General features: G+C 46.5%; 1 protein-coding gene across 3 annotated transcripts; it reads left to right on the top strand.

Moving 5' to 3' along the window:
* Positions 1-6970: 6970 nt before the first annotated feature.
* Positions 6971-17101, top strand: LOC110498610. 3 transcript variants are annotated; one of them, XM_036934042.1, is made up of 5 exons: positions 6971-7695; positions 9672-10048; positions 12982-13046; positions 13453-13610; positions 13893-17101. In XM_036934042.1, the coding sequence occupies exons 1-5, from the start codon at positions 7653-7655 to the stop codon at positions 16811-16813; spliced, it is 3564 nt and encodes a 1187-aa protein (XP_036789937.1). In that variant the 5' UTR covers positions 6971-7652; the 3' UTR covers positions 16814-17101. The 3 variants fall into 3 exon arrangements, with proteins under 3 accessions (XP_036789937.1, XP_036789936.1, XP_036789935.1); XM_036934041.1 differs by lacking the exon at positions 6971-7695 and adding an exon at positions 7711-8388; XM_036934040.1 differs by lacking the exon at positions 6971-7695 and adding an exon at positions 8552-9101.
* The last annotated feature ends 424 nt before the right edge of the window (positions 17102-17525 follow it).

The following is a 17525-nucleotide window of genomic DNA, read 5'->3' as shown; positions in this document are numbered from 1 at the left end:
GTGTAACAGTACAAATTTAGACCGTCCCCTCGCCCATACCCGGGCGCGAACTAGGGACCTTCTGCACACATCAACAGTCACCCTCGAAGCATCGTTACCCATCGTTACCCAGCGCCACAAAAGCCGCGGCCCTTGCAGAGCAAGGGGAACTACTACTTCAAGGTCTCAGAGCAAGTGACGTCACTGATTGAAACGCTATTTAGCGCCCACGCTAACTAAGCTAGCCGTTTCACATCCGTTACACTCACCTCACCCCCCTTTTGACCTTCCTCCTTTTTCCGCAGCAACCAGTAATCCGGGTCACGGCACCAATGTAACAGTACAAATTTAGACCGTCCCCTCGCCCATACCCGGGCGCGAACTAGGGACCTTCTGCACACATCAACAGTCACCCTCGAAGCATCGTTACCCATCGCGCCACAAAAGCCGCGGCCCTTGCAGAGCAAGGGGAACTACTACTTCAAGGTCTCAGAGCAAGTGACGTCACTGATTGAAACGCTATTTAGCGCCCACGGGTTAGTCACGGTAATTAGGCTTCTCTAAGCTCTGATGCTGCTGATGGTCATTAGTAGCCTACCAAACTTGATAACTGCCTGGTACTCTGCACTCTATTGTCCCTCTAATCACTCTGACATCAATGCAAATGTTATAAAAAATCGAAGAAAAAAAACACTTGATGAGAGCCCAAGAGCTCATGTTGCTCAACATTTCTATAGGCTATGAAATTGCGTGAGAAAACAGTGATGTTAAAAAGAGGAGGATCCCATCCGTTTTCTATAGGCTAGGCTTACTATATTTATTTCTCAACTTGCCTAATATTAATTAAGTGTAACAGTATAACTTCCGTCCTTCTCCTCGCCCCAACCTGGGCTTGAACCAGGGACCCTCTGCACACATCAACACCCTCGAAGCTCGTTACCCATCGTTCCACAAAAGCCGCGGCCCTTGCAGAGCAAGGGTAACCACTACTTCAAGGTCTCAAAGTGAGTGACGTCACCGATTGAAACGCTATTAACTCGCATCACCGCGCTAACTAGCTAGCCATTTCACATCGGTTACATAAGTTGGGAAAAAGCGTCCTCCATTCGCTATTTCAGTGCATAGACGACATGTATTGTTTTCCCCTGTTTGAGACAGTTTTCAGCTGTGCTAACATAATTGCAAAGGGGTTTTCTAATGATCAATTAGCCTTTTAAAATGATAAACTTGGATTAGCTAACACACCGTGCCATTGGAACACAGGAGTGATGGTTTCTGATAATGGGCCTCTGTACGCCTGGGTAGATATTCCATTAAACATCAGGCGTTTCCAGCTACAATAGTCATTTACAACATTAACAATGTCTACACTGTATTTCTGATCAATTCGATGTTATTTTAATGCACAAAAAAAGGTGCTTTTCTTAAAAATGTAAAATAAATGTCTGAGTGACCCCAAACTTTTGAACGATAGTGTGTGTATGTAATTATGCATATATATACATACAGTACATACATACGTGTGTGTATGTATGTATATATATACATATACATTGCATTCGGAAAGTATTCAGACACCTTTTGAATTTTTCCACAATGGATTGAATCTTGTTTTTTCTCATCAATCTACACACATTACCCATAATGCTTTTGGTGTATATTCTTATGTATAGTCATGCACTGAAAACAGATATGTTACATTATCATTGGTCAATAAGTCACGGACAAAACCACAACCACTGGTCAGAGCATATGGATTAAATTCACGCTTTCCTTTGGAAGCCAATAAAGAATGCATGTTCAGTTTGATTTAGCATCCTTAATCTAGAGTGTGAAAAACATACAGTACAGTGAACACAACCCACACGCTCCTGCAGCACAATTTAAAGGGATAGTTCATCCAAATTACAAACTGACACATTGGTTTCCTTACCTTGTAGTGTAACAGACTAGATTTAAAGGGATAGTTTGTCCAAATTCACAGGCATTCCTGTTATCACCCCTTTAATCCACTGCTTCCCTGCTTGATCATTCCGGCTGCTCCACACCACCTTCCACTTCTCTATTTGCTTCACTCCGAGAGCTTTTTCCTTCTGCGCCATGTTCGGAGGTAGAAAGTGCCGAGGAAGGGCAAGATAAGACGTGAGGGGAGCATGGAGGTGAGGAAGAGCATGGAGGTGAGGAGGAGCATAAAGTGGTTCTGATGTTTAGGGAGGATGGGGGAGTAGGGGGCGATGAGTCTGATAAGGTTGACGGCTGTGATAAAAAAAAGTTGATGGGGGAAGTCGTCAAGCAACTAAGCAACAAGGAGTGGAGTTAGGGTAGATAGCCCAATCTACACTTCAAGGACCAGGTACTGCCAAATAAAGTAACCATAGGATATATGAGTTATTATGTGAGGGCTTATGTACCGAAGCCTTTAAGATGTTATAAATGCCAGAGGTTGAGGCACGTGGCAACAGCCTGCAAAGAGAAAAATAGATGTGCCAGGTGTGGAGGGGAGCATGAGTATGGGAAATGTGGGGATGGTGTAAACCCAAAGTGCCCCCCAGCTGTGGGGGTGCTCATCGTGTGACATATAGTGGGTGTGAGGCTGTGAAGAAGGCAGTGGAGGAGCAACAAGTGAGAGTGGAGAGAAGGGTGTCATATGCGGAGGCAGGTCCAGAGAGATACAGGTTCAAGAGAGAGATGAGTAGGAGCATCTAGACCGGGGATTATGGGGCAGGTGGGTGGCGATATGGTATACGTAGATAAGAGAAAGCTGGTGACGTTCATAGCAGGAGTTATCAACAGCACTGCTGAAGTAAAGTCTGAAACGGAGAAGATTAAGCTAATAGTGAAAGCTGTTGGGAGACATCTGAGTATGACAGGGTTGACATGGGAAGAGGTTGGAGATGACCTCAATCAGCGGAGGGTGGAGCCATGTATTACTGGATCTTAGTTATGGTGGTAATACTACAATGGAATGGTCCAAGCCTGTTGGCCAATGGGCAGGAGTTCAAGCAGTTCATTGTGGATATGCCAGCTAAGGCTGATGTGATCTGTGTGCAGGAAACATGACTCAAACCGAATGTGGAGTTTATAATACAGGGATATGTAGGGGTTCGTAGGGACAGAGATGTAGTGGGAGGGAGGACAGATATGTAGTGGTTCGTAGGGACAGATATGTAGGGGTTCGTAGGGACAGAGATGTAGTGGGAGGGAGGACAGATATGTAGTGGTTCGTAGGGACAGATATGTAGTGGTTCGTAGGGACAGATATGTAGTGGTTCGTAGGGACAGATATGTAGTGGTTCGTAGGGACAGATATGTAGTGGTTCGTAGGGACAGAGATGTAGTGGTTCGTAGGGACAGATATGTAGTGGTTCGTAGGGACAGATATGTAGTGGTTCGTAGGGACAGATATGTAGTGGTTCGTAGGGACAGATATGTAGTGGTTCGTAGGGACAGATATGTAGTGGTTTGTAGGGACAGATATGTAGTGGGAGAGGGGGGATGTGCCACCTTCATGAAGCAAGGACTTCCCTACAGGATGCTAGGCAGAGGTATTGAACAGGAATATGTGGTGGTGGAGGTGTGGTTGAGAGGAGGGATGATAGTGGTAGTGAACTACTAGAATCTGTGTCAGGTATTGGACCTAGAAGTGCTGGAGAGGGTGGAGGGCCAGGATAGAAGTACGGTCATGTGGTGTGGGGATTTTAATGCCCACCACAACCAGCTCTGGGGGGGGATGAAAATGGACAAGTGATGGAATATCTGAATGGAAAGGAAAGATCTGAAGTGCCTGACTGATGGCTGAGGGACCAGGATGGATGCAGCCAGAGGGAAAGAGTCTGCCTTGCACCTGACTCTGGTATCTAGTGTGATGGCAGGAATCTGTGAGTGGGAGGTATGGGAGGAGTCGACAGTAGGGAGTGATCATTACCCCATAGTATGCACAGTAGGCCGGAGGGAGGAGGTGTCAGTGGATGGAGTAGACAGGTGGGTGCTTTGGAAGAGCAAAGTGGGATCCGTTTCAGGAGCTGAGTGAGCAGGTGATGGCTCAGGTGGATATGAGAGGGGATGTGGATAGTATGAATAACTGGGTGAGAACAGTGTTAGTGGGGGCAGCTACTGAGACTATACCTAAGAGTTCAGGGAGGAAGAGGAGGAAAGCAGTCCCATGGTGGACGGAGGAGTGTGGGGCAGCTACTGAGACTATACCTAAGAGTTCAGGGAGGAGGAGGAGGAAAGCAGTCCCATGGTGGACGGAGGAGTGTGGGGCAGCTACTGAGGCAATACCTAAGAGTTCAGGGAGGAGGAGGAGGAAAGCAGTCCCGTGGTGGACGGAGGAGTGTGGGGCAGCTACTGAGGCAATACCTAAGAGTTCAGGGAGGAGGAGGAGGAAAGCAGTCCCGTGGTGGACGGAGGAGTGTGGGGTAGCTACTGAGGCGATACCTAAGAGTTCAGGGAGGAGGAGGAAAGCAGTCCCGTGGTGGACGGAGGAGTGTGGGTCAGCTACTGAGGCGATACTTAAGAGTTCAGGGAGGAGGAGGAGGAGGAAAGCAGTCCCGTGGTGGACAGAGGAGTGTGGGGCAGCTACTGAGACTATACCTAAGAGTATGAGAAACTAAGAGAACTGGCCCTGGTGAGGAGAACTATCCATCAGTCTGATTCAGTATCAGCAGGCCCTGGTGAGGAGAACTATCCGTCAGTCTGATTCAGTATAAACAGGCCCTAGTGAGGAGAACTATCCATCAGTCTGATTCAGTATAAACAGGCCCTAGTGAGGAGAACTATCCATCAGTCTGATTCAGTATAAGCAGGCCCTAGTGAGGAGAACTATCCGTCAGTCTGATTCAGTATAAGCAGGCCCAGGCCCTGGTGAGGAGAACTATCCATCAGTCTGATTCAGTATCAGCAGGCCCGGGCTCTGGTGAGGAGAACTATCTGTCAGTCTGATTCAGTATAAACAGGCCCTGGTGAGGAGAACTATCCATCGTACTGATTCAGTATAAACAGGCCCAAGTGAGGAGAACTATCCATCAGTCTGATTCAGTATAAACAGGCCCTAGTGAGGAGAACTATCCATCAGTCTGATTCAGTATCAGCAGGCCCTGGTGAGGAGAACTATCCATCAGTCTGATTCAGTATCAGCAGGCCCAGGCTCTGGTGAGGAGAACTATCCATCAGTCTGATTCAGTATAAACAGGCCCTAGTGAGGAGAACTATCCATCAGTCTGATTCAGTATAAACAGGCCCTAGTGAGGAGAACTATCCATCAGTCTGATTCAGTATAAACAGGCCCAGGCCCTGGTGAGGAGAACTATCCATCAGTCTGATTCAGTATCAGCAGGCCCAGGCCCTGGTGAGGAGAACTATCTGTCAGTCTGATTCAGTATAAACAGGCCCAGGCCCTGGTGAGGAGAACTATCCATCAGTCTGATTCAGTATCAGCAGGCCCTGGTGAGGAGAACTATCTGTCAGTCTGATTCAGTATCAGCAGGCCCTGGTGAGGAGAACTATCCATCAGTCTGATTCAGTATAAACAGGCCCTAGTGAGGAGAACTATCCATCAGTCTGATTCAGTATCAGCAGGCCCAGGCCCTGGTGAGGAGAACTATCCATCAGTCTGATTCAGTATAAACAGGCCCTAGTGAGGAGAACTATCCATCAGGCAAAGAGGTCATGTTGGCTTCGTTTCTGTGACACATTGGAAGGGTGACACCTGTGGGAGAAGTGTGGAGGATGATTAGGAGGATGAGTGGGGTCAGAGGGAAGTGGTATTATCCAGTGTTGACGAGTGGGAAGGATGTGGCAGTAATGAGGACAAGGCAGAGATGATGGCCGAAGCGATGCTCCAAGTGCATAGCTCTGCAAATTTGTCACAGGAGGGGCAGAGAGAGGACGAGAGAGGAGAATCCTAGAGTGCTGGATTGTAGGGAGGATGTAAATGATGCGTTGAATGCCCCATTTACCATGGCAGAGAAGAAAAGGGCAATAGGTAGATGGTGGAGAAATGGCAGGAGCAGTGGAATAGAGATACTAAGGGCAGGCATTTATTTCAAATACAGAGGAAAGTTGGGGAAGGGAGAACTACAGGAAGGAACAGAAGAGAGGAGGCTATATTTACAAGATTAAGGTTGGGACACAGCCAGTTGAATAAGACCTTACATGTGATAGGAAAGCTTCCAACAGGAAAATGTGAGTATTTCCAGGAAACAGAGACAGTGGAGCATGTATTGATACAGTGTGGACATTATTGGAGGGAAAGAGAGGGGATGAGATCTAGTATGAGGGAGAAAGAGATACAGGACATTAGTTTAAAGAGTGCATTGAGTTGAACGTCATTAGATATAGTCTCAAATATTTTGTTATCTTTTTTTTAAGAGCAACGGGGCTGGCAGGTAGGATTTAGTTGCTCTCTGTCTCTGGCCCACACTCCAGTACAGTAGGTGGCGGTAAGACACCATAACGTTGGATGCCAACCGCTGATAAACCCCGCCGAAAAAGAAGTTCAGCTGGTGCTGTTATATAAATATTCATACACATAGCTCATATAAACAAAGACATTCCGTCGTAAGAACACATACACCCAGCCATAAGACTGACCCCCTCTTCCTTATATAAACACACATCTCATCTCCCTCTAACTGGCCGGTCCCAAGAGCAAAGAACTTTTGCTGTGCACCAATGGGGCCCGCTCTGGCTAGAGCAAGGCCCGCCTCCAACCCTCCGACCAGTCAAGAAGACCGAAACGACAAGACTCCACCTACTTTATTCTATGTATAAAAATGTATGTAACCATTGTATAGGCCTCTTTTTCACCTGGCTCCTTGCCGAGTTATGTGAACTAGGTCCGTGCACGTAAAACTGCGGGACAAGATATCTCTGACTCATTAAAACTGTATTTTGTTACAACTGAAATCCACTCTGTCCAGCGTCCGTGATTTGGTCTCAACTCTCCAGTATTTGAACACTAACAGTGCCGAGCCAAACTCGGCTAGTCGAACCGAACCAGTGCGCTCGTAAAGTCTCTTAAAAAAATACCTTCGTTTGAAAACCGAGAAGAAAGCGGCAATAGTCACGTTTGTCCATTTTGAGGCGCCGTAACCTGTACTTTCTCAAAATAGTCAAAGTGATTCTAACATAACTCAATAAATCTGTCATTCATTTTGATGTTTTTGCGCAATTTTACATCTAACTAAGATGTATAGTGCAGTATTTTTCAATGAAAACGAGTTGTCTCCAGTTGGACGACAACAAAGACCTTATTGTAGAGTCCTACTGTTGACCAATCACGGAGGAAGGGGTGTACATAGAACTTCGCCTTGCCTCCAGAAAATGTTTTGTGTGCCCGAACATCCGATAAACCCTCGCCGACGTCCAAAACGCCAGAAAAATGTCGTCATAATATATGCACGAACTTTTCCGAACTGTTTCGGCTGGGAAGCGCGTGGACGCCTTCGTTATTATTATTATTATAGGCTATGGTCAGCCGTGAAAATGGGTATTGTCTCTAAACCTGAAGTCAAAGCCGCAGTTTGGGTGCATTTTGGTTTTAAGCCAAACGGCAAAGGAGAGCCCCATACTCTTGATGAGACCGTTTACAGGTTATGTCGGATTGTTTGTGTCAAAAGTGGAAACACGAGTAATGTAAAACATCCTACTGTTTTTCTGAGTTTATATCGGCAATGGATACTACTTCTCTGATCCATCATGTGAGTCTGCTCTGCTGTAAGTCATTTGCACTGGCATTGAAATCTACATTCAAATGTTGAATTCCTAACGTTTTAGAATTGTAGGCTTCGATGTGTTTTTCCCCAAGACTAAATTACCCAGTGTCGATTTCTCTCTCTCAATTTCACTCACTTCCATGCTGTGCATTTCGCATAGGCCAGTGGTATACCACGACGTTCTCTGTAGTTGTTTTCCTACATTTCCATGCAGCCCACCCATAGTACTCGATATTTAAATACTTGTATACACATTTTTCTCACTTTTTTAAGTGAGACTGCACATTTGGTGACACTTGCAAAATTGAGCCCGGTATATCGAGTGCACGCATGCCACGACGGGGTAGGTTACTGGGCGGTCAGTAGAACGAGCGCACCCAAATTGAAAGACCAGCCCTCAACCGAGTGTAGGCTACTGCTACGCGTAGATTATAATGGTCGGTCGTGAGAATGGATCTTGTCTCTAAACCCAAAGTCAAATCCGCAATTTGGGTGCATTTTGGTTTTAAGCCAAACGAGAAAGGAGAGCCTCAGAATATTGATGAGGCGGTTTGCCGGTTATGCCGGAGGATTGTTTTTGTCAAAGGAGGAAACACGAGCAATCTAAGACATCACCTGCGACTACGACACCCTGATATATTTTCTGAGTTTATATCGGCAACGTCTGGGCATGGGTACTATTTTGAGCCATCAGGTGAGTCTACATTCAAGGTAGCCTACATTCAAAGGTTTTTAGAATTGTAGCCTATGCTTTTTTGGGGACATAATATTGTCTATTTTTTTTCTTTCACTCGCTGTCACGCATGATATACAACTCAATACTTGAACATGATTTGCTAACGCACCAAAACGCCTGAATATGATTGGTCAACCAGAGATGTCAGTCAAACTCTGTCCTCGATGAGAAAGAAGTATCGGATATCGCCTTTAAGGGTCACTGATATCGTACACATTAACTTGTTGTTCGTCGGATATGTTGCTGAATTTGTTGGCAATTAAGTAACAATGTACAGACGCGGTATATTCTGTAAACATTCTAAATTGGTAATTATTGTGTGTAAATCGATAACCGTTTAGGATTTCATCATCGGGAGGCCTAATCTTTAGGCTATATCGTGGTATCCAGGTAAACACTAGCAAATTTGAGCCATTGAACGATGGATCTAGTCTCAAAGAAACGAGCTACATCCACAGTCTGGGTTCATTTTGGTGTAAAACCAAATGATAAAGGGGAGCCTGAAAATAAGGAGGAGGCCATTTGTCGGTTGTGCCGAAGGATAGTTCCGTGCAAAACTGGGAGCCCGACCAACCTGAGATCACATTTAAGGGCTCACCACCCTGATGTGTTTTATCAACTCATGTATGGTGGTGTTGGAGCCTCCATTCGTCAATCATCAGAGACATCAGGTGTGTAATCAGCAAGTTATTTGCACCGTGTGTGTGTTGGGGATTGACAGGGACCTCACCATACGATATTATCACGATACATAGGTGCCAATACGATATGTATTGCGATTCGATATTGTGATTCAATGTCCAAACATATAACATTGCTCACTGTCTGCTTCAAAGGGGCAAGAGAGAGCCATGAACATGAGTTTTGATCAGTCACGGGAAGTCCTGTAAAAAAATAAGCGCTGATGTTGTTTTTGCTCATCATTTTTTAAAACATGGAGAACAAGCTATGAAGAAATAATACTGGAGTTTTGGTGCAGGTACAACTGACCAGCACAAAAAAATATTTATATATCGTCAAATAATATCTCTATGTAACTGTATATATCCCCCCCCCCCCCCCCCCCCCCTCCAATAGTGTGTGTGTGTAAGAGAGGGAAAGAGACTGCAGTCTGCTTGCTCATATTCTATTTCTGGGGGTAGAGAACAGAGGTGTCCTGCTGCCAGCCTGATTCCGGTGTGCATTTTCCTCCATCCACAGTCCAGACAGCTTCTACTAATTTCCTCTCCACCTCTACCCAGGTTCAGAGCAGAGTCACCACTACAACAACGACAACGGCTCCCAAGGCAACTTCGGCAGTGGCCATGGTAACTTCGGCAGTGGCCATGGTAACTTCGGTGGTGGCCACGGTACTGACAGATCGCTTCACTTCATCCCAGACATGGTGGTCTGCGGTGAGCCATGGTTGGAGGGCGGTGACCCCCGTGCGGTGGGTTCCATCCCCCCGTGCCTCAGCCTCCGGAGGTGGGGCAGTGGGCCTGTGCCTGGGGGGTCAGCAGAGGAGGAAGAGGCAGGGGTGTTTGCCAAGACCCTGTCACTGCATCAGGGGTGGACGTTTGGACCCTTCGTAGGAGAGTTGACCCGCGGCCCTCTGAGTTGCCTCAAATACGCCTGGGCTGTGAGTATGGACAGATGGATATTAGTCTGGGCTGTCAGTATGGACAGATGGATATTAGCCTGGGCTGTGAATATGGACAGGTGGATATTAGCCTGGGCTGTGAGTATGGACAGGTGGATATTAGCCTGGGCTGTGAGTATGGACAGATGGATATTAGCCTGGGCTGTGAGTATGGACAGATGGATATTAGCCTGGGCTGTGAGTATGGACAGATGGATATTAGCCTGGGCTGTGAGTATGGACAGATGGATATTAGCCTGGGCTGTGAGTATGGACAGATGGATATTAGCCTGGGCTGTCAGTATGGACAGGTGGATATTAGCCTGGGCTGTCAGTATGGACAGGTGGATATTAGCCTGGGCTGTCAGTATGGACAGGTGGATATTAGCCTGGGCTGTCAGTATGGACAGGTGGATATTAGCCTGGGCTGTCAGTATGGACAGGTGGATATTAGCCTGGGCTGTCAGTATGGACAGGTGGATATTAGCCTGGGCTGTCAGTATGGACAGGTGGATATTAGCCTGGGCTGTCAGTATGGACAGGTGGATATTAGCCTGGGCTGTCAGTATGGACAGGTGGATATTAGCCTGGGCTGTCAGTATGGACAGGTGGATATTAGCCTGGGCTGTCAGTATGGACAGGTGGATATTAGCCTGGGCTGTCAGTATGGACAGGTGGATATTAGCCTGGGCTGTCAGTATGGACAGGTGGATATTAGCCTGATCCACCATCCTGACTAAATCGCGGTGTAACAGAATATTGTAGCGACCCTGGTTTATAAGCGCGGATATCGACTCTGCCACTTCAGCATGCTTTTGTGGCACAGTCGATGGCGCGCTGGGCGTCTGGCCAGAAGGTTGAGGGTTCGAGCCTTACTCCCTGCTGGTTTCATTACAATATGGAAGCTGTGTAACAGAGTATGTTCAGGGCCTTCAGAAAGTATTCACTTATTCCACATGTTGTTGTTATAGCCTGAAATCAAATAATACCCCATAATGACAAAATGAAACATGTTTTTAGACATTTTATCAATGTATTGAAAATGAAAGGGCGGCAGGGTAGCCTAGTGGTTAGAGCGTTGGACTAGTAACCGGAAGGTTCCAAGTTCAAACCCCCGAGCTGACAAGGTACAAATCTGTCGTTCTGCCCCTGAACAGTGTTCCTAGGCCGTCATTGAAAATGAGAATTTGTTCTTAACTGACTTGCCTAGTTAAATAAAGGTAAAAAGATAAATATTTACACCCCTGAGTAGAAGCAAATTTGGCAGCGATTACAGCTATGAGTCGTTCTGGGTAAGTCTCTCTAAAAGCTTTCCACACATGAATTGTGCCCATTATTATATTCAAAATTCTTCAAGCTCTGTGAAATGGTTTGTTGATCATTGCTAGACAACTATTTTCAGGTCTTGTCATACATTTTGCAGTTTTGGGGACATTAAAATGTTTTGCTCGTGTGGTTGGGTGTGTATGAACGTGGTTACACAGACCCACAAGCCACTGCGAACCCTCGTGATGACTTCCCTGCTATAAAATATGGAGAGTGGTACTCAGTAATGTGTTGTATTGAATTTGCCCCCAACGTGTTCAGGACTAAAAGTTAATTACTTTGCCACATTTTATGCAGTTTTACTTTAGTGTCTTGTTGCAAACAGGATGAATGTTTTGGAATATTTTGTATTCAGTACAGGCTTCATTTTCAGTCTGTCAATTAGGTTCGTATTGTGGAGTAACTACAATGTTGATCCATCCTCAGTGTTCTCCTATCACAGCCATTAAACTCTGTAACTGATTTTAAAGTTACCATTTGCCTCATGGTGAAATCCCTGAGCGGTTTCCTTCCTCTCTGGTAACTGAGTTAAGAAGTACGCTTGTATCTTTGTAGTGACTGGGTCTATTGATACACCATCCAAAGGGTAATTAATAACTTCACCATGCTCAAAGGAATATTCAGTGTCTGTTGTTTTTATTTTAACCTATTTACCAATAGTTGCCCTTCGCGAGGCATTGGAAAATCTCCCTGGTCTTTGTGGTTGAATCTGTTTTGAAATTTACTGCTTGACTGAGGGACCTTACATATATTTATGTGTAGGGTATAGAGATGAGGTAGTCATTCAAAAATCCTGTTGAACACTTATTGCACACAGTGAGTCCATTCAGCTTATTATGTGACTTGTTTAGCACAGTTGTACTCCTGAATTGGAGGCTTGTTTAGCACAGTTGTACTCCTGAATTGGAGGCTTGTTTAGCACAGTTGTACTCCTGAATTGGAGGCTTGTTTAGCACAGTTGTACTCCTGAATTGGAGGCTTGCCATAAGGTTGAATAAATTCTTATTTACAATGACGGCCTACCGGGGAACAGTGGGTTAACTGCCTTGTTCAGGGGCAGAACGGCAGATTTTTACCTTGTCAGCTTGGGGATTCGATCCAGCAATCAAATGGCGTTGGCGGCGGCTTATGGTAGAGAAATTAACATTCAATTATCTGGCAACAGCTCTGCTGGACATTCCAGCAGTCAGCATGCCAATTGCACGCTCCGTCACCTTGAGACATCTGTGGCATTGTATTGTCTGCAAATTTTTGTGGCATTTTATTGTCCCCAGCACAAGCTGCACCTGTGTAATGATCATTTTTAGTTAGCTTCTTGATATGCCAGACCTGTCAGATGGATTATATTGGAAAAGGAGAAATGCTTGCTAACAGGGATGTAAACACATTTCTGCACACATTTTTTAGAAATAAGATTTTTGTGAGTATGGAACATTTCTGAGATCTTTTATTTCAGCTCATGAAACATGGGACCAACACATGTTGCATTTACATTTTGTTCAGTATAGTCTTGATAAAGGCTGACCTATACACTGTAAACTACATGCAAATGTGGTCAGTTTGGTCTACAAATCAGCTAATGGTTGATTCTCTTCTCTTGTTCCCAGATCAAAGAAAATGATTCCTACTACTTCGTAGATGCCTCAGATGAAAACAAAGCAAACTGGATGAGGTGAGAAGTTAAGTTTGAAACAATGATGTCTGCATTTAGTCTTTCAGGTTGTCAGCGATCTGTTTAACCTTTTTCAATTTAAACACGTATTCCTGTAGTGATCTTATTAGTTAACCCAGTGAATATAAGTCATTTAGTAATATATGTTTCTAATGTCTAAACAGACATCCCTACTTCATATGTCTCATATCTATGTGTAAATCATCTTTAGTCAAGATATACATTTAGGGCTTGTTTCCAGGACACAGATTAAGCCTAGTCCTGGACTGAAAAGCAAGAAATGGAGATTCTCCATTGAGAATATTTTTTAGTCCAGGATTAGACTTCATCTGTGTCTGGGGAAACTGCTCCATGGGCTATGCAATGTTAATATCACTGCATTGTCATGCCTCTCATCCCTGTTCAGGTATGTAGCGTGTGCTGCCTGCGAGGAAGAACACAACATGACGGTGTTCCAGTACCGCGGTCAGATCTTCTACAGGGTCTCCCAGCCTATCCCTGAGGGGACAGAACTCAAGGTCTGGATTGGCCAGGAGTACGCTGCCATGCTGGGTCTAGGGATCGGTACGTTTGGTGATTGAGATGTCTAGCGCAACGGAATTAACGTTGTTCGGCGTTATTAACTGGTATAATATTATTTATTACTTGATAACAATTGGAGCTTCCTAGTATTCGTCCCATGTGATGGAAAAGTATGTTTTTGGTAATAATTATGGAATTACGCTGTTATCTTGTAGTAAAAGGGAACTGATCAGGGAGATGCTAAATAAAGCAGTGCCTATATTTTGACTCACACGAACACTGTTATTAAACACAATATTCTCTCTCTTATTGTCACTCTCACAGGTGAGAACATCAAGTGTGAATTCGGGGACAAGGAAATCTTACTGCGGATCTTCCGTGACATCCAGGTCGTGCCAGTGGGCGGAACTAGCAGTCTCCCAGACGCCAATGGCTCTTACAGCTGGTCAGACAACAGCCAATCAGGGAGCCCCCTGCCAGTCATCAGTGATGTCAGTAGCGGGTTACAGACTGATGCCACTGACCCCACCCCTGTCCTCAACCCACCTCAAAACACCAATCAGACGGGACTGGCAACAACCGTGAAGTACGACTTTGTAAAGGGTGCTGAGATACTGTTGAGCCCCTCTCAGCCCAACAGCCCCGTATGGGAGTTCTTTGGGTTTGAGCCGGACCCCAACGGCCAGCCGCTGGACAAGGACAAAGTCATGTGCAAGCTGTGTGGTCAACAGGTGGACTACAGTGCTACTGTCACCCAGCTGGAGAACCACCTGGTCCAGATGCACCATATGAAGCGCCGGGACGTAATCAAGGACGGCAACAAGCCCTGGGTTTCGTCCTCGCGCTTCAGGCCTTACCCCACTACGGGCGGCAGAGCACCTCGTTCTAGCAGCCCCTCCACCCACAGAACCACCAACAGCAACTACAGTAATGAGGACTGGACTTGGAGTGGGAACGGCAGTTCAGCAGTGACCGATACTGTGACCGCGGGTTCCACCGCTACACCGGGACAGAGGACGCTCTCTAACTTCCTGACCAATCAAACCACCACAGCCATCACTAACTTCCTCATCAAAGACTTGTTGCCCCCGGATACAGTGGAGGGGGAGGGCTTCAAGCAGCTGATCCAGACCCTGCTGCCTTCCTGCAAGGATATTCCTTCAGCTTCTCTACTGGAGGAGGTGCTGAGGGACGTCCACACCGAGGGAAGAAAGACCTGGGCCAAGCTGCTGACCAACAGCACTGGGTTCAATGAGGAAGATACTTCCAAGCCTAATATTCCAGTTCAATTCAAACCCAGCTCCTCAACAAGAAAAGCTGCCCGTTTCCACTCAAAGACCCAGAACCAAGTATCTCACCACGTAGCTGTTAGTGCTGACGTGTGGTGTCATGACTGGCAGGGAGACCAGGAGAGATACGCCACCCTGTGGGCCCATTTCATCAACGCTGACTTCACTTCCCATAACCTGGCTTTGGCCACGCAGCGTCTGGGTGAGACGGGAACTGGGGATATGGATCTGAGCGTGGTCGAGGCTACAGTGAGGTCCGTGGCTCAGGAGTGGGACATCTCTCAGCCCAGTTTCATCCTGCTTGGGGGCGAAGAGATGGAAAAGATGAAGGTATGTGTGAAGAAGAGAGAGAGAAGTGGAGAAGGGGTGGGTGGAGGTGCCCGTCACCACCACCCGAACTCCACCACATTCCTGGAGATGGAGGACTCCATATCCTCTGATGATCTCTCAGGTCTGGAACGAGCGATCGAACGAGCCAACTCCACTAGCGAGGAGTCCCACTCTCCACCCATACCCTGTTTCTTCACAGCTGTTCAGAGCTGCATAGAGGAAGTCATGAGTCATTCCATCATCTTAAAGACCCTCTGTGTATTCCAACACCTTCTCTACAGCCTCTTCTCCCTCCATGATAAAGACATGGTAACTCTTCACCCAGCCAGGAAACTGATCGTAGTCCTACAGAAGCAGGAGACGGCCGAGCTGAAGGCTTGGGCCTATGGGAAACCAGGCTGGAATGGGCTTTACAGTGTGGTTAAGACGCTCCTCCGCCATCAAAACATGATCTCTGAGACACTAAAACAAATAGACAGTGAGATCCAAACTGGACAAGACACAGGAAGTCCCACTGACATGGATTCGGGGGCGACTGCCGCTTTGAAAACCGCTGACAAACATGACACAAACTCCACTTCCGCTGTCCGTGCTAAATCTGACACCACCGACAGCTCCAACTCATTGGTCCCTGTGCCCAAGCGATCTGACTGGAAGGTGTTGGAGGATCTCTCCTCCTTGCTGAAACCCCTAGAAGTGGCGTGCCATACCCTGGCCAAGGAACCGTTCCCCAGGCTCTCGCTGGTCAAGCCCATCCTCACCGGCCTGCTCGACCGACATTTCGCCCCCCACCCCCGCCATCGCAACGACTCCACCATCTTGAAGGAACTCAAAAAGAAGATAAGGTGGGGCCTTTCCCGCCGATACAACGACCCCCAGATCAACCAGGTATTGTGTGTAGCGTGCGCCCTCGACCCCCAGTTTCACGGCCTGGGCTTCATGGACGTCAGAGAGCAGGCGACCACCTTCGCCTGGCTGAAGAAAGAAGTGGTCCGGATCGTAGAGGAGGACCGGAGGAGGGCCGAGGCAGCGTCTCCAGGGGGCAGGAAGAGGAAGAAGAGGGGATCCTCCTCGACCACCTCATCAGGAGAGATGGAGGGAGACGTCCTGAGAAGAAGCAAAAGGCTGAAGGAGATCACCCCGGTCAGTTTCAAAGAGCGAACAGAGAGTGATTCAGACGAGGAAGCCACCGGTAGCTCTGTGAACGACGACAGTGAGAGTGATAACATGGAGCTGAAACTGGAGCCCACCTCCCAGCAGACTGGCATGGAGTTCCTTCTAGGGGACCTATTCAGCTCCCAGTCCCAGAACAAGCAGCCCTCAGTGGAAGAGACAGTGGACATTGAGCTGTCTGTCTTCAGAGCAGAGAAGGGGGCCACCCTGGGCGTGGAGCCTTTACAGTGGTGGAAGGCTAGATCAGGACAGCTCCCCCTGCTGGCCAAAGTGGCACGTGCCTACCTAGCTGCCCCGGCTGTCGCAGGCAGTGCCGTCCAGATGTTCCTGCAGGATGGAGGGGGGGTGACTCAGAGGAAGAGAACCAATATTCCTCCAGAGGGCCTTGACCAGATGCTGTTTCTGCACCATAACGGTCTGACCGCGACCACACAGGGTTACACAACGGTCTGAAAGGATGAACACAACTTGCTGACTGTCACTCAATACATAGATTTAATTATGGGTCTTCTCGCTCTCTCTCCAAGTTGATGAGATGGACTTTGTGAAGACTATCACTCAATCTCTGAAACTTAAAAGACTTAACCTTTCTTGGTTAAAATGTTGGACTGTTAAACATGTTACTGTTGTGTTTTCAGTGTGTAGATATAAACTAAATTCAGAGAGAAGTCCCTTTTCGGTTAGTGCCTTATCATTCTTTGAACCGTTAGCATAACTACTGTACACATGTGTTGTTTAAGTATTACAAAAAATGTTTTACTGAATGCATATACTGTTGTTTAAACTAGTTTACCGTCCGAAGTCTGGGACTCCTACTTCTGAACCTATTCATTTGTTTTAGGAAAACTAGATTTATATTTTTTACATTTCAGAATTGTATATATACACTACATATTTGGTTAACCAACAAGGTTGAATTTTCATAGTGTCTGTAGGATTAATTTAGTTCTCTGAGAATAACACTATATAAAATATATTGCAGCTGAAACAAACAAATGAAGATGTATTGGTACTGTGGAGGAAATCAGACTTAACATACAGTGCCTTGCGAAAGTATTCGGCCCCCTTGAACTTTGCAACCTTTTGCCACATTTCAGGCTTCAAACATAAATATATAAAACTGTATTTTTTTGTGAAGAATCAACAACAAGTGGGACACAATCAT

Source organism: Oncorhynchus mykiss, chromosome 10, assembly GCF_013265735.2.
Source record: "Oncorhynchus mykiss isolate Arlee chromosome 10, USDA_OmykA_1.1, whole genome shotgun sequence".
Taxonomy (NCBI): domain Eukaryota; kingdom Metazoa; phylum Chordata; class Actinopteri; order Salmoniformes; family Salmonidae; genus Oncorhynchus; species Oncorhynchus mykiss.
Note: the sequence above shows the minus strand (reverse complement) of the source record. Positions and strands in the feature narration are given on the sequence as shown.

Coding starts and splice junctions, on each gene's coding strand:
- LOC110498610 (XM_036934040.1), top strand. CDS start 8,852: ATGGATCTAGTCTCAAAGAAACGAGCTACATCCACAGTCTGGGTTCAT. Junction 9,102..9,671: donor TCAATCATCAGAGACATCAG/GTGTGTAATCAG, acceptor ACCTCTACCCAG/GTTCAGAGCAGAGTCACCAC. Junction 13,611..13,892: donor CATGCTGGGTCTAGGGATCG/GTACGTTTGGTG, acceptor TCACTCTCACAG/GTGAGAACATCAAGTGTGAA.